The 12,281-nt window shown below is 50.3% G+C and overlaps 2 protein-coding genes across 5 annotated transcripts; one reads left to right on the plus strand and one right to left on the minus strand.

Moving 5' to 3' along the window:
* Window positions 1-23: 23 nt before the first annotated feature.
* Sigmar1 (sigma non-opioid intracellular receptor 1) lies at window positions 24-7,246 on the minus strand. 3 transcript variants are annotated; one of them, XM_060378281.1, is made up of 4 exons: window positions 7,177-7,246; window positions 2,333-2,533; window positions 2,108-2,200; window positions 24-1,083 (listed from the first exon to the last, which is right to left on the minus strand). In XM_060378281.1, the coding sequence occupies exons 1-4, from the start codon at window positions 7,229-7,231 to the stop codon at window positions 857-859; spliced, it is 576 nt and encodes a 191-aa protein (XP_060234264.1). In that variant the 5' UTR covers window positions 7,232-7,246; the 3' UTR covers window positions 24-856. The 3 variants fall into 3 exon arrangements, with proteins under 3 accessions (XP_060234264.1, XP_021490164.1, XP_060234257.1); XM_021634489.2 differs by lacking the exon at window positions 7,177-7,246 and adding an exon at window positions 2,655-2,902; XM_060378274.1 differs by lacking the exons at window positions 2,108-2,200; window positions 7,177-7,246 and adding an exon at window positions 2,655-2,905.
* A 1,847-nt stretch (window positions 7,247-9,093) lies between these two features.
* On the plus strand, window positions 9,094-12,113 carry Galt (galactose-1-phosphate uridylyltransferase). Of its 2 annotated transcripts, none has more exons than XM_021634497.2 (11): window positions 9,094-9,256; window positions 9,568-9,737; window positions 9,950-10,025; window positions 10,106-10,154; window positions 10,267-10,396; window positions 10,503-10,559; window positions 10,708-10,830; window positions 10,941-11,073; window positions 11,160-11,243; window positions 11,520-11,780; window positions 11,944-12,113. In XM_021634497.2, exons 1-11 carry the CDS (start codon window positions 9,232-9,234, stop codon window positions 11,970-11,972), a joined length of 1,137 nt encoding a protein of 378 aa, XP_021490172.1. In that variant the 5' UTR covers window positions 9,094-9,231; the 3' UTR covers window positions 11,973-12,113. The 2 variants fall into 2 exon arrangements, with proteins under 2 accessions (XP_021490172.1, XP_021490173.1); XM_021634498.2 differs by having other exon boundaries at window positions 9,095-9,256; window positions 11,520-11,674.
* Window positions 12,114-12,281: the final 168 nt, after the last annotated feature.

The following is a 12,281-nucleotide window of genomic DNA, read 5'->3' on the forward strand; positions in this document are numbered from 1 at the left end:
GGAGGCAGCAGACCCGAGAAGGGAACTGTTTAACATGTTTTTATTAACAGAGACACACAGGTAGACAGAGAATGCAGCAGAATGTCTGGAAAGTGATAGGGTGCACTCACACTAAAGGCTTCTTTTGGAATGGGGCTGCTCCTTGGACCCAGGTTTACTTCTCTGGACCCTCTCTTTTGGGGCAAGTCCTAGTCTTAAGCCAGGTTTTCTATTATAGCCCAACAGGGGGCTCCGTGATAGAGGCCCTTCCTCCCGTTAGCACTCCATACATCCTCCCCAGCTGAGTCGGTTGCTCGGGGAATGGAGGACGAGCCCCAGGGGCACTTGCATAGGGGAGTGGAATGGAGATAAGGCATATGGTGAGGAAACGGGAGATGAAGGGGAGGGCATCATCGCTGCAGGTGAAGGAGCAGCCCAAGGGCGGCTCCTCTTCTCCTTCACCTGAGAGATTACTACTGGATTGAGGCATCAGAGAGAGGCAGTGTTACATCCACCCCAGTCCTTAACCTCAGAGCCCTGAATGCCAGCAGGAAGCTCTGGAAAAGCCTGAGTCAGCAAGTCAAACTTGTGATGTGTGTTCAAACATGACTGGCCCCCATGACATATATGTGGGGGACCCTCTCTGGATGGATGAGTGCATGATCTTACAGTCCATAAGAGTCTTAGCATCTCCGGGTGTCTCACTGGCTCCCAAAGAGGTGTGTCTGGACGTATAAGTATGTATGTCTTCCTCACACAGCAGGGACTTAGTATCTGCATGGGTTATGCTGCTGTCTGAGCACGAGTTCCAGCAAGTAAATGAATGTGATCCTGGCCACTATTGTCCATCCACAGGTCTTCCTTCAGGCCTGTCTGGTCAGGGGTCTTGGCCGAAGAGGTAGGTGGTGAGCTCAAGCCGGAGGCCTCGGGCATAGGAGCGAAGGGTATAGAAGAGGGTGAGGAAGTCCTGGGTACTGAAGACAGTGTCGGCTAGTGCAAATGCTAGGGTAGATGGAATGACACCTCGGCCATACTCCACCATCCACGTGTTTGGTCCCCATTCCACAGCCGTTGCCTCTCCAGGCCCATGCACAACTGTCTCTCCTGGGGGACAAAGAGAAAGTAGCCTCCTGAGATGCCCAGCTCTGCCCTGGCCTTCCACACTGCATTGCCCTGGCCTGTGTACTATCTATGTAGAGGTGGGGAATGAAAAGACAGTTTCAAGAAGCTCTAGCACCCTCCCCCACAACTGGCCTGGCTCTCCCATCAGAGGGGACAGACCGAAATGCCTACTCCTACATATTCTATGGCATTACCTGGCCTACGTCCTCCCTTGGGGGAGGCCATGGAAGGCTACCCCCACCCAGCCATGGCCCAATAATACATGGAGGTCACGGGCATCCACATTCCCAAGCCTCACTCGTACATAGTGGAAATCTTGCTAACCCTGGGCTGGGCTAATTTGACTCACTAGATTCTCTGAGAAATGTAGCTGTTCAAGCACAAAGCTTGACACTTAGCCTTACACCAGCAAGCCCAAACTTTCTTCTTTTAAATGGATCCAGAGGCCCATTAAACAACAACAGGAACTAGCCAGATGGCACCATAGTTAAGAGCACTCTCTAGTCAGCACTCTCTAGTCCTTTGCAGAGGACCGAGGTTCAATTCCCAGCACCCACAGGGCGGTTCAAACTGTCACTTCAGTCTCAAGGATCAGGTGCCCTCTTTGAAGGCACTGAAGGCGCATAGACATGTATACATACACGTATATGTAATCAAAAACACCCATAAAAACAAATAAAAACGGGAAAACAACAACAAAAACACAAAAACCCCATACTGCCTCACTAGTTTAAAAAGGAGTCTGGGAAACAATTGTCTGTCTTAACTTTTTGGTCTGAGTATCTCCCAAACAATTGCTGGAATAATGGCTAGGTCAAACAGGCTGATAAAAATCTGCCCACTATGACCGGAAACTGCCATGTTTTGTTTCTCAGCTAACCAAAACACCTGTGGCTTACCAGAGGGAGAAGGAGATCACAGGTAGGTCTTCTTAACAGGCCTTGTCCACGGCTTATGCCCTTCCCTAGCTAGAGGGCGCTCCCTCAGACAGAACTTCCTAACTCACCTGGATAGAAGACCTCACTTTTTGTAGTGCCCTCTCTCCACTGGTGGAATGTGCCAGAGATGATGGTGTCAGAAATCTCAGCCCAGTATCGCCCTGAGTGACAATAAAATAGACACCGGCCATCAGGGTAACCTTGTCAGCACACGGCCCAGCCAAACCTCAGAATGGAGAGCACCGGTCCTCCAACAGCCCAGCCTCCCAGTCCGGCCCACCGCCAGCACTGACCCGAATGGCCACGGGAGCCCAGGGCGGTGCCGAAGAGCAGGACGTACTCGGACAGCGAGGCGTGCAGAAGACACATGGCGCCCATCCAGCCGCCCGCGTTCACAAACACCCACTGCAGCTCCTCATCCGGCAGCACGTGGCCTGGGTGCAGCCTCCGCAGCTCCACGATCAGCCGAGAGAAGGCCAGTTCATGGTCCAGCCCTGATGCAAAAAGGAGCGGCGTGGATGAGAGCCCGCGGTTGGGGCTTGGCGGGGAAGACGCCCTCGCACAGCTCCGCTCGGCTCCAGCGGCCCACCCCGCTCCCCGCCCTCACCCGCTCACCCGCGTACTGTCGAGCGAGCTGCGCTATCTCTTCCCTCTGGAAGACGAAGCTCTGCGTTCCCAGCCACAGCCAGACGGCCTGGGTCAGCACGGCGGCAACAGCCAGAAACAGGGTGGCCCATGCCCACCGGCGGCCCACGGCCCACTGCATCCCAGCGGGCAGCCTGGCACCGACCAGCGCAGGGCAGAACCGGGGCCTCCGGCTATGTACTCACAGCCTCGAGAGCCGCTGCCCACGGCCGCCCCCGCCACCGTGGTACGGCTCGCCCGGACCAATCGGAATGTCTGGGTCACCTAGCACCGCCCTCTGGATTGAACCATTTTCTAGGGGGCAGAGCATAGAGTTGGGTGGCGCGATCCGTAGGGTTGGTGAGGGGACGGGGCAGCGTCTCCCGGTTGCCACCCAGAAGTGTTCAGTCCTGGTGACCCCTAGCGCCAGGCTCTGTGGGGGTGAACGGCGGGAAAACCTAGAATGACCGCTTGGGCTCCCGAACCCAGAACTAGAGTTTTCTAGGACTCCTGATTGCTAGCACAGAATCGAGAAGGAGATAGTGCCACTGTGAACGTTAGAGAAGGCCTTCCGGAAGCGGTGACATCTGAAGTGTCCGTGAGAGCGGTCTTTGCAGCTGATGGGAACCATTCCAAGAGTTAAAGAGCAGAGGGGCAAGACAGCATATGAATATGCTGTGTGTGTGTATAAGACAGGGTCTCGCTATGTAGCCCTACGGGTCTGGAACTTGCTATTTTAGACTAGGCTGGCCTCGAACTCGCTGAGATCCTCCTGCCTCTGCCTTTGTCCCTGCCTCGACAGTGATGGGATTAAAGGAGTGAACAACCATGCTTGTTTTGCATGGTGTTTTCTGAGCCTACAGTTCATTCTAATGTTCTGAAGCACAAAAATGTGCAAGGCCCTATAAACCAATAGATTTATCCACTGGGGAGCTATGGATTAGATTTTGCCACAGAATGATTCTGGGCTACAAAGAGGAGGGGGCCAGAATTGGACCAAGGTCCAAGGAAGAGAGCCCGTATGTCTTATCATTTAAGAGTATGTATTGGCAGCTTTATCTATAATGTAGAATAAATAAGTTAAAAGTATCTGCGTCATAGCCCATACCTTCACTGTGATTATCATCGAATGAGTTAATATTTTAATGTAATTAGAGCCTGGCACATGATTAGGGTTATGTATGTTAGTTACACTGTCAGCGTAAGGCTGACAGTGGTGGCACTCGTAATTCTAGAAGTTGGGAAGGAAAGGCACAGGATCAGTAGTTCAAGGTCACCCCCAGCTTTGGAGTCAACTGAGGTCATAGGAGACACAGGTCTAAAGCAAGAATGACAAGAACAACAACCAAACTCGTAAAGGGCGAAAAAAGCCTTATGCATAGGAGTGATAAAGGGTCTATAGTCAAATGTAACCGAGGGATTCAAGACATGCATGGAGAGCGACCATTAGATTTTCAGTAGGAATATGTGGCAGATAAACTTTCTATTGCTCTTCAACGATCACAGTACATCCCACAGTATCCTCTGTAGTCACACAGGGCCATGTACTACGTGATTTTATTTTGGACAATGAAATGGAAGCAGAAATGCTATATGACATTTCCAGGCCTAGCTTCTGAAAATATGTGAAATCTCGGGGCTGGCAAGATGGCCCGGTGGTTAAGAGCACCGGCTGCTCTTCCTGAGGACCTTGGTTTGATTCCTAGCAGGTGCACAGTGGCTCACAACTGTCTGTAACTCCGTTCCAGTGGCTCTGACTCTCTCTGGCTCTGTAGAAACTGTGCACACACAGTGCATGGACATACATACACCCTGCAGGTAACACACCAATACACATAAACTTAAAAACAAAATAAAACTAGGAAATTCTATGCCCTGTTCTTTTCACCTTTGCTGGTTACAGAAGACCTTTTGTTGTTTGACAAGATGTTTCCTAGGGAGACACAACACCACCAGATAGTGAACCTAGGGCAGCCCAGATCCAATTTGGTGAACCAATGAGTTTTATTGGGGTTGCGTACAGGAGCAGAAATGACTCAAAGACAGCTGCATCACCAAAACTCACTCCAACATGGTTGACTATTTGCAAAAGCTGGGCACCTGGAAAATGTTGCACAGCTTGCAGACAGTTCAACGGTTTCAGGGTGCCCTTTCCAAGCAACTCAGTTGGTCTAACCCTCTTCCAGGCCTCTCCTATGCTCTCTCGACTCTTTGTTGCAGCTCAGCTTCCCTTTGTCTGAGAGAGTCTTGGTGTTTATTGCTTATTACAGTGGGAGTGGGGAGGGGAGGGGGACTAGTGAATTTGGTCAGTTTCAGGAACTTTCTGAAGCTATTTTCAGTTGTTTACCTTCATGCTCAAGGAGCTTAACAAGATGGGATGTTTCCATCCTAGGAGGAAACTGTTACACAACACCTATTGTGATGGCTAATCTTTTATAAAAATTTATTTATTTATGCATATAAAGGCTCATTTGCATGCAGAAGGTGGCATCAGACAGAAGAGGGCATTAGATCCCGTTAGAGATGGTTGTGAGCTTCTATGTGGTTGCTGGGATTTGAATTCACGACTTCTAGAAGAGCAGCCAGTGCTCTTAACCACTAAGCCATCTCTCCAGCCCATGATGGCTATTCTTGGTGGTCAATATGACTACATCTGGAATTAAGTGAAATCCAAATAACTGGGCACAACTGTGGGGGATGCTTTTCTTTTTTTGTTTGCTTTTTGTTTTTCCAGACAGGGTTTTTGTGTGTAGCCTTGGCTGTCCTGGACTCATTTTGTAGACCAGGCCAGCCTTGAACTCACAGAGATCTGCCTGCCACTGCCTCCCAGAGTTCTTCCATTACAGATGTGAGACCAAGGCCTGCTAAGGAATGCTTTTCTTAATTAAATCATTTGAAGTGGGAGGACCTAGTTCTAATCCAGAACTTTGAAGTGGGAAGATACATTTATAATCTGACCACACCTTCTGCTGGCAGCCTATGTAAAGGACACGGAAAAAGGAAGTTTCTTCTTGCTCTTGATGGCAAGTCCATTTCTTTACAGCCTATACTAAAGACTAGCTGAGGCATTCAGACTCATTGACTGAGCAGCTACTGGGTTCTTGAACCTTCCACTGGTAGACAGCCATTGTTGGACTAGCAGGACCACAGCTTGTAAACGTTTCTCAATTGCCCTTTAATTTTCCCATGTTGTAGTATATTGTACAACAAAAAGTAAAGGGTGGGGAGATGGACTATGATGTCTTTGTTTTGTTTTGAGAAATCTAGTGGAGAATGAAAGGTTGAGGAAACATGTTTTGAACAGTCTCTGGCATCGTTGTCATTCCTAAATTGACCATTTTCACTGAGTTTCTTTTTTAAAAAATTATTTATTTATATGTATACAATGTTCTGCTTGCATATACACCTGCCTGCATGCCAGAAGAGGGTACTAGATCTCATTATAGATGGTTGTGAGCCACCATGTGGTTGCTGGGAATTGAACTCAGGACTTCTGCAGGAGCAGTCACTGCTCCTAACCTCTGAGCCATCACTCCAGCCCCATTCACTGAGTTTCTTATAAATAAATAAACAAATCCCATTTTCTCAGCCTCAACTACTAGCTGCACTATAGATAGAAACATGTCTCTTGTCTGTATGAGTTAGGGTAAGTAATCTTAGTTGTTATAACAGCCCCAACCTCTGTGCACACAGTACCAGAACTCAGAGGGCTTCTGGTAGCAGGCTTCTGCCCCTCATTCCATGTAGAAACATGGAATTTTCTGAGACCATCAGGCCTACAGCTTCCCTCTCTGGTCTTTCAGAAAACTCCTCCAGAATGGTACATTAAAAAAAAAAAAAATCCTCCCAGGCATGTTGGCCCAGTCCTTTAATCCCAACACTCAGAAGGCAGAGACAGGTGGTCTCTGTGAGTTCAAGGCCGCCTGGTCTACAAAGTGAGTTCCAGGACAGCCAGAGCTGCACAGAGAAACCTCAAAAAAAAAAAAAAAATCCTATGGTTTTGAGTGACTTCATGATGGGAATGACAGCCATCTTCTCCAAATGTCACAGCAGATATCCTGTATCTGGGATCTAGGTGGGAGAAGACCTACCTAGACCACCCTCCTTCCCTCAGAAAAGACACCGAGAAAGAAGTATGACGATGCCCCTGAAGGGTATCAGGAGTCAGTTGGCACAATCTAGGGAGTGACGCTGAAGCATTGGTGTTCCTAAGTAGAAGCAGTGCCACAGTCTAGTCATGGAGAGTCAGCAGAAGGGATAGAGAACATTTCCCCTTTCCTGTCCCCATCCTCTGCTGCACTCTGAGCAGCCACCAGACTGGTAAAACTCACATTTCAGTCCCTGCTCTCTGCCCTCAACCCACTGGCCTCTTCAGATTCCAGACTGAGGATTCTAGGGCAGAGATCAATGACCAATGACCCAATTTTTGTAGCTCAGCTGCCAGCATGCCTGCCTCTGCCTAGGCTGCATACCTATAATACAGTGAGGTCGTGATATTATAGGTGATACATACCTGTAATACTAGTAGCGAGGAGGTGGAAGCAAGGAAATGAGAGGTCCAAAATCATGCCTTTTCATAGAGAGTTCAAGGCCAGTCTGGGAGACATAAGACCCTGTCTCAGAAAGAAAGGAAAACAGTAACAATGCCTAAACAAAAACAAGCTCCCTCTAAACAAAATCAAACTTTCTTAAGAAAATATCTCTGGGGCTGGAGAGATGGCTCAGAGGTTAAGGGTGCTGGCTGTTCTTCCAAAGGTCCTGAGTTCAATTCCCAGCAACCAAATGGTGGCTCACAACCATCTATAGTGAGATCTGATGCCCTCTTCTGGAATGCAGGCACATATGCAGGATGAACATTGTATAAATAAATAAATCTTAAAAAAAAGAAAGAAGGAAGGAAGGAAGGAAGGAAAGAAAGAAAGAAAGAAAGAAAGAAAGAAAGGAAGGAAGGAAGGAAGGAAGGAAAATATCTCTGGGGCCCCAGAAGAGACATCTCAGTGGTTAAGAGCATTTGTTGTTTTTGCAGAGGATCTGGGTTCCATTCCCAGAACCCACATGGTGGATCACAGCGATCCATTACTCCAGTTCTGGATGCACAGACATGAGTGCTAGAAAAACACTAACACACATAAAAGAAAATAAATAAATCATAAAAGAGAAAACACATAAGATGTTTTCAGACAGAGGCTGAGGCTACTTGTCGTCTAGAGATCACATTTTTATATTTATTTATTTCCCCTTTTGCTGGAGACCAGGTCTTTCTTAAGTAGTTTGGGCTGCCTAGAACTCTCTATGTAGACAAGGCTACTCACAGAAGTCTGCCGTTTAAACGCTGGTGTGTATCGCCTTCCCCAGCCTTTTGCTTTTTTAGAGACTGTTTTCACTATATTGGCCAGGATGGTCCGGAACAGGTGGGCTCTAATGATCTTCTGTTTTAGCTTCTAGATTAGCGGAGACTACAGGTGAACTCACCACGGTGTCTGGCAGATCCCTTTTCCTCAATCTCTCTCTCTCTTTCACTTTCTCTTTGTTTCCTTTATTATTATTTATAGGTTGGGTCTTGTTCTGTAGACCTGTGCAGGCTGAATTTGATCTTGCAAACTTCCTGTTTGTTTCTAGAGTTCTGGGATTACGGGTGTATGCTACCACAGCCCACATTCCATTATTGAGCTCTTTTTTCCCAAGTCTATTTCTGGTGATGAGGATGGAGGTACTCATACCTCCAGGCAATACCTGAAGGGCCAGGCTTTAGGCTTCACCTATCAAGGCCCTCATCCCAGCCCCTCTGTTCCCCCCCCCAACTTGCTTCTTCACCACAGCTGCTCCACAGCTGCTCCAGGACATTATGAGTCCAGATGTTGCTGTTCTTTGCACAGGGGCATTCGTAAGCGCCACACAAAACGTAGGCGCCTGGCACAGCAAGAACGACGTCTTCTGACACAGGGCCACTACACTCATGAACTCACTGCCCAAAACCTGAAGCTGGGCCCATCAGTATTTTACACTGGATGGGGGAAGGGCTCCTGAGGCCCCACCCTGCCCGGAGGGAGTACTGGTAGTTAAACGTTGCTGGCGGGAGGAGTCCCCTACGCTCATGCTGGCTGGACATGAAAGTAGGGGCGCTCACTGGGAAGAACGGTTTCAGCGGGTGAGGATACAGTAACAGAGGAGGGTAACTGCGGCCAAAGGCCATTAGGGACGCGTATGAAAACGTCCCTTCCCCCTAAGTAAATACATGCTGAATTCGTGGTCAGAAGAATGGGTACAGCAACCTGTTTTCACAGACGCTCTCCAGAGAAGTGGTTCCAATCGGGTGTGGAGAGATTCCACCAGGACTACTAAGCGAGGAGTGTGGCGGTCCTGAGCCCCGCCCTCATAGGCAGGCTGATCCCTGGTCACGTGCTGGCAGGTAGCCAATCATCCAGGGTGGACGGGAAAAAAAAAAAAAAAGAATGGTGAGCTTAGGCCCTCGGACGTTTTTCACTGACCGGAGGTCAATTCGGGTGGCCTCGTGTCGCACAGCGGAGCTGATCCTGAGCAGAGCCAGAAGGCGTCAGAGGCGGACGCCATGGCAGCGACCTTCCGGGCTAGCGGTAATTGCTGGGCAGCCTGGACCAGCTGCGGCGCGGAGCCCACCCTTCCTTTTCCCTAGGGCGTTCTAGTCCAGTCCCAGCGTCAGGGCCGGCACCCCTGCCCAGGCCGGGGCGGCGGGCCGAGGGAGGGAGGGCTTGCAGGTCATGTGACACTGCAAGGGTTTAACCCTTTAGCTCCCCTCCGCCAGCATTCAGCTTCTAGAAACTCTGGGCCGACCGAGCGCCCCTGGGCTTGAGCCGGCTGGGGCAGTAGAGCCATTCCGGGAAGAGGGAGACAAGGTTCTTTGCTGACTGATCTTGACTGTCCCCAGAACACCAGCATATTCGCTACAACCCGCTCCAGGATGAGTGGGTGTTAGTGTCAGCCCATCGCATGAAGCGACCCTGGCAAGGACAGATAGAGCCCCAGCTTCTGAAGACAGTGCCTCGCCATGACCCACTCAATCCTCTGTGTCCCGGGGCCACGCGAGCCAATGGGGAGGTAAGACACGGCCACCAAGTGAGGTAGAGGAAATCGGTCTTCCTTGTTGCTGCCCTTTGCCCACAAGAGGGGGCAGTGCGCCTGCTCGTGGGTTGGACCGGTCAAGCAGCTTTGATCCCTAGAGTAGACCTTCCTCGCTTGGCTCCCTTGCAAGCCTGTGTAGCCCCTGAATCCGCCAGGTGGTAGTATTTCTAGCCTATTCTTGTCAGTAGGTGAATCCCCACTATGAAGGCACCTTCCTGTTTGACAATGACTTCCCAGCCCTGCAGCCCGATGCTCCGGATCCAGGTACCTCAATAAGCCACTGTTGGGAAGGCCTGGGTGTGTCGGGGGAGCTTGTGCTGCAGAGTGACGCTCCTTTATCCCAGGGCCCAGTGACCATCCTCTCTTCCGAGCGGAGGCCGCCAGAGGAGTTTGGTAACTACGGATTCCCCTCGTACATCCTCCAGCCCCGGGGTTGAAGACCAAAGACCTGCCCCAAACCCCTAATCCCTGTCTCTCTGTCAACCCTTCTTCCCTCACCACCTAGTAAGGTCATGTGCTTTCACCCCTGGTCGGACGTGACGCTGCCACTCATGTCCATCCCTGAGATCCGAGCTGTCATCGATTCATGGGCCTCAGTCACAGAGGAGCTGGGTGTCCAGTACCCTTGGGTGCAGGTCTGTGAGGTTTTGGGGAGTCGCATTACTGCTTCCACAAGGTACTGGCAGGAGGGGGTTGACTTGATGCCTCTGACTACTAAATCTGTCCACTCCTGCCCAATAGATCTTTGAAAACAAAGGAGCTATGATGGGCTGCTCTAACCCCCACCCCCACTGCCAGGTAAGTGTGTCAGGGACTATAATGGCTTTCTTGGCTGAGTCCATGCCTGCATTGTGGGCAGGAGAACTAGATTAAGAAATTCATTGGTAATGGGGAGGCCTAGACATAACGTACATGCCTGCTCTTCCTTGTTCTTGTCTCTTGACAGGTTTGGGCCAGCAGCTTCCTGCCAGATATTGCCCAGCGTGAAGATCGATCCCAGCAGAGCTACCACAGCCAGCATGGGGAGCCTTTATTATTGGAATATGGCCGCCAAGAGCTCCTTAGGAAGGTGAGAGAGAGCGAGGCCTTTTGTGAAGGGATAGGGCATCAGCAGTCATCTAAAGGAAGCTAATGGTAGCTTACACTAGGGTACACCTCATTTCCGTTCGGTGTGTCTAGGAACGTCTGGTCCTAACCAGTGAGCACTGGATAGTCCTGGTGCCCTTCTGGGCAGTGTGGCCTTTCCAGACACTGTTGTTGCCCCGGCGGCAGGTGCGGCGGCTGCCTGAGCTGACCCCTGCCGAGCGTGATGGTGAGTGTCCCAGGCAGGACCCTGGGGCTTGGTAGTGGATGGAATGCCCATGATGGGACTGGATGAAAATCAGACTCTTATTACAGATCTAGCCTCCATCATGAAGAAGCTCTTGAGCAAGTATGACAACCTGTTTGAGACATCCTTTCCCTACTCCATGGGCTGGCATGGTAAGGCTTTTGGGGCTGGAGTAGCCCCAGCACTGTTTCCCGGCCCCTAGTTTCTGGCTCAGAGAACTACAATCCTTACCAAGCCTTAAAACAAGTTACCAAAGCAGGGTTGCTGGGACTGGGGGTGGAGCGTCGTGGTGAAACTGTCACTCAGTGCCCCCTGGTGGCCAACACTGGGAGATACAGTATTCAGGCTCCTAGCCTAGTTTAGGGGAGGGGCTAGACTGAAGCCTTAACCAAGGGCCATCCTGATCATCTCTGCCTTCTTCTGGTCAGGGGCTCCCACAGGATTGAAGACTGACACCACCTGCTGCCACTGGCAGCTGCATGCTCATTACTACCCTCCACTCCTGCGCTCTGCTACAGTCCGGAAATTCATGGTTGGCTATGAAATGCTTGCTCAGGCGCAGCGGGACCTCACTCCTGAACAGGTCAAGCCTCAGAGCATCCTGGCTCTTCATATCTCCTCTCACCTCATTTCCTCAAGTGATCTCAACAGTCATGACCCTGAGAAGCCTCATAAAAATCTAGGCGTTGGTAGGAACTCAGTTGCTCCTCAGCTCCACCCCCTGGTGATTTCGGCTAGCCTTGTTACCAATCTTCCAATCCCATATGCCCTCCTCAGTATTTCCTGGGCCCCGAACTCCAGACCATTCCAGGTGACCCTTATTCTTCCTGATTGCTCCTTGTCTCCTTCTAGGCTGCAGAAAGACTAAGGGTGCTTCCTGAGGTACATTATAGCCTGGCACAGAAAGACAAGGAAACAGCAGGTGTCGACTGATGGGGATGATATCAGGGCCTTGCCTGACAGAACTGGGGCCTGGAATTTGGACAGATGTGACATAAATAAAACTGAATCTCAGATTTTAAGCGTGTGTTCTGACCCCCGAGGAGTGCGAGCACTTACATTCTGGAGTTTGGGTCAAGGCTAAGTGTGATTGCAAACACTCTTGCCTACAGATTTTCAAAAACTTGATGCAAAATTCCCTCCCAAGCCAGACATGATGGTGCATGTCTATAGTTCCACACATTGGAAAC

Source organism: Meriones unguiculatus, chromosome 1 (assembly GCF_030254825.1).
Source record: "Meriones unguiculatus strain TT.TT164.6M chromosome 1, Bangor_MerUng_6.1, whole genome shotgun sequence".
Lineage (NCBI taxonomy): Eukaryota > Metazoa > Chordata > Mammalia > Rodentia > Muridae > Meriones > Meriones unguiculatus.

Coding starts and splice junctions, on each gene's coding strand:
- Sigmar1 (XM_021634489.2), bottom strand. CDS start 2,805: ATGCAGTGGGCCGTGGGCCGCCGGTGGGCATGGGCCACCCTGTTTCTG. Junction 2,201..2,332: donor GGGCTCCCGTGGCCATTCGG/GTCAGTGCTGGC, acceptor ATTGTCACTCAG/GGCGATACTGGGCTGAGATT. Junction 1,084..2,107: donor AAGTGAGGTCTTCTATCCAG/GTGAGTTAGGAA, acceptor TTTGTCCCCCAG/GAGAGACAGTTGTGCATGGG.
- Galt (XM_021634497.2), top strand. CDS start 9,232: ATGGCAGCGACCTTCCGGGCTAGCG. Junction 10,026..10,105: donor GCCCGATGCTCCGGATCCAG/GTACCTCAATAA, acceptor CCTTTATCCCAG/GGCCCAGTGACCATCCTCTC. Junction 10,831..10,940: donor GCCAAGAGCTCCTTAGGAAG/GTGAGAGAGAGC, acceptor CGGTGTGTCTAG/GAACGTCTGGTCCTAACCAG.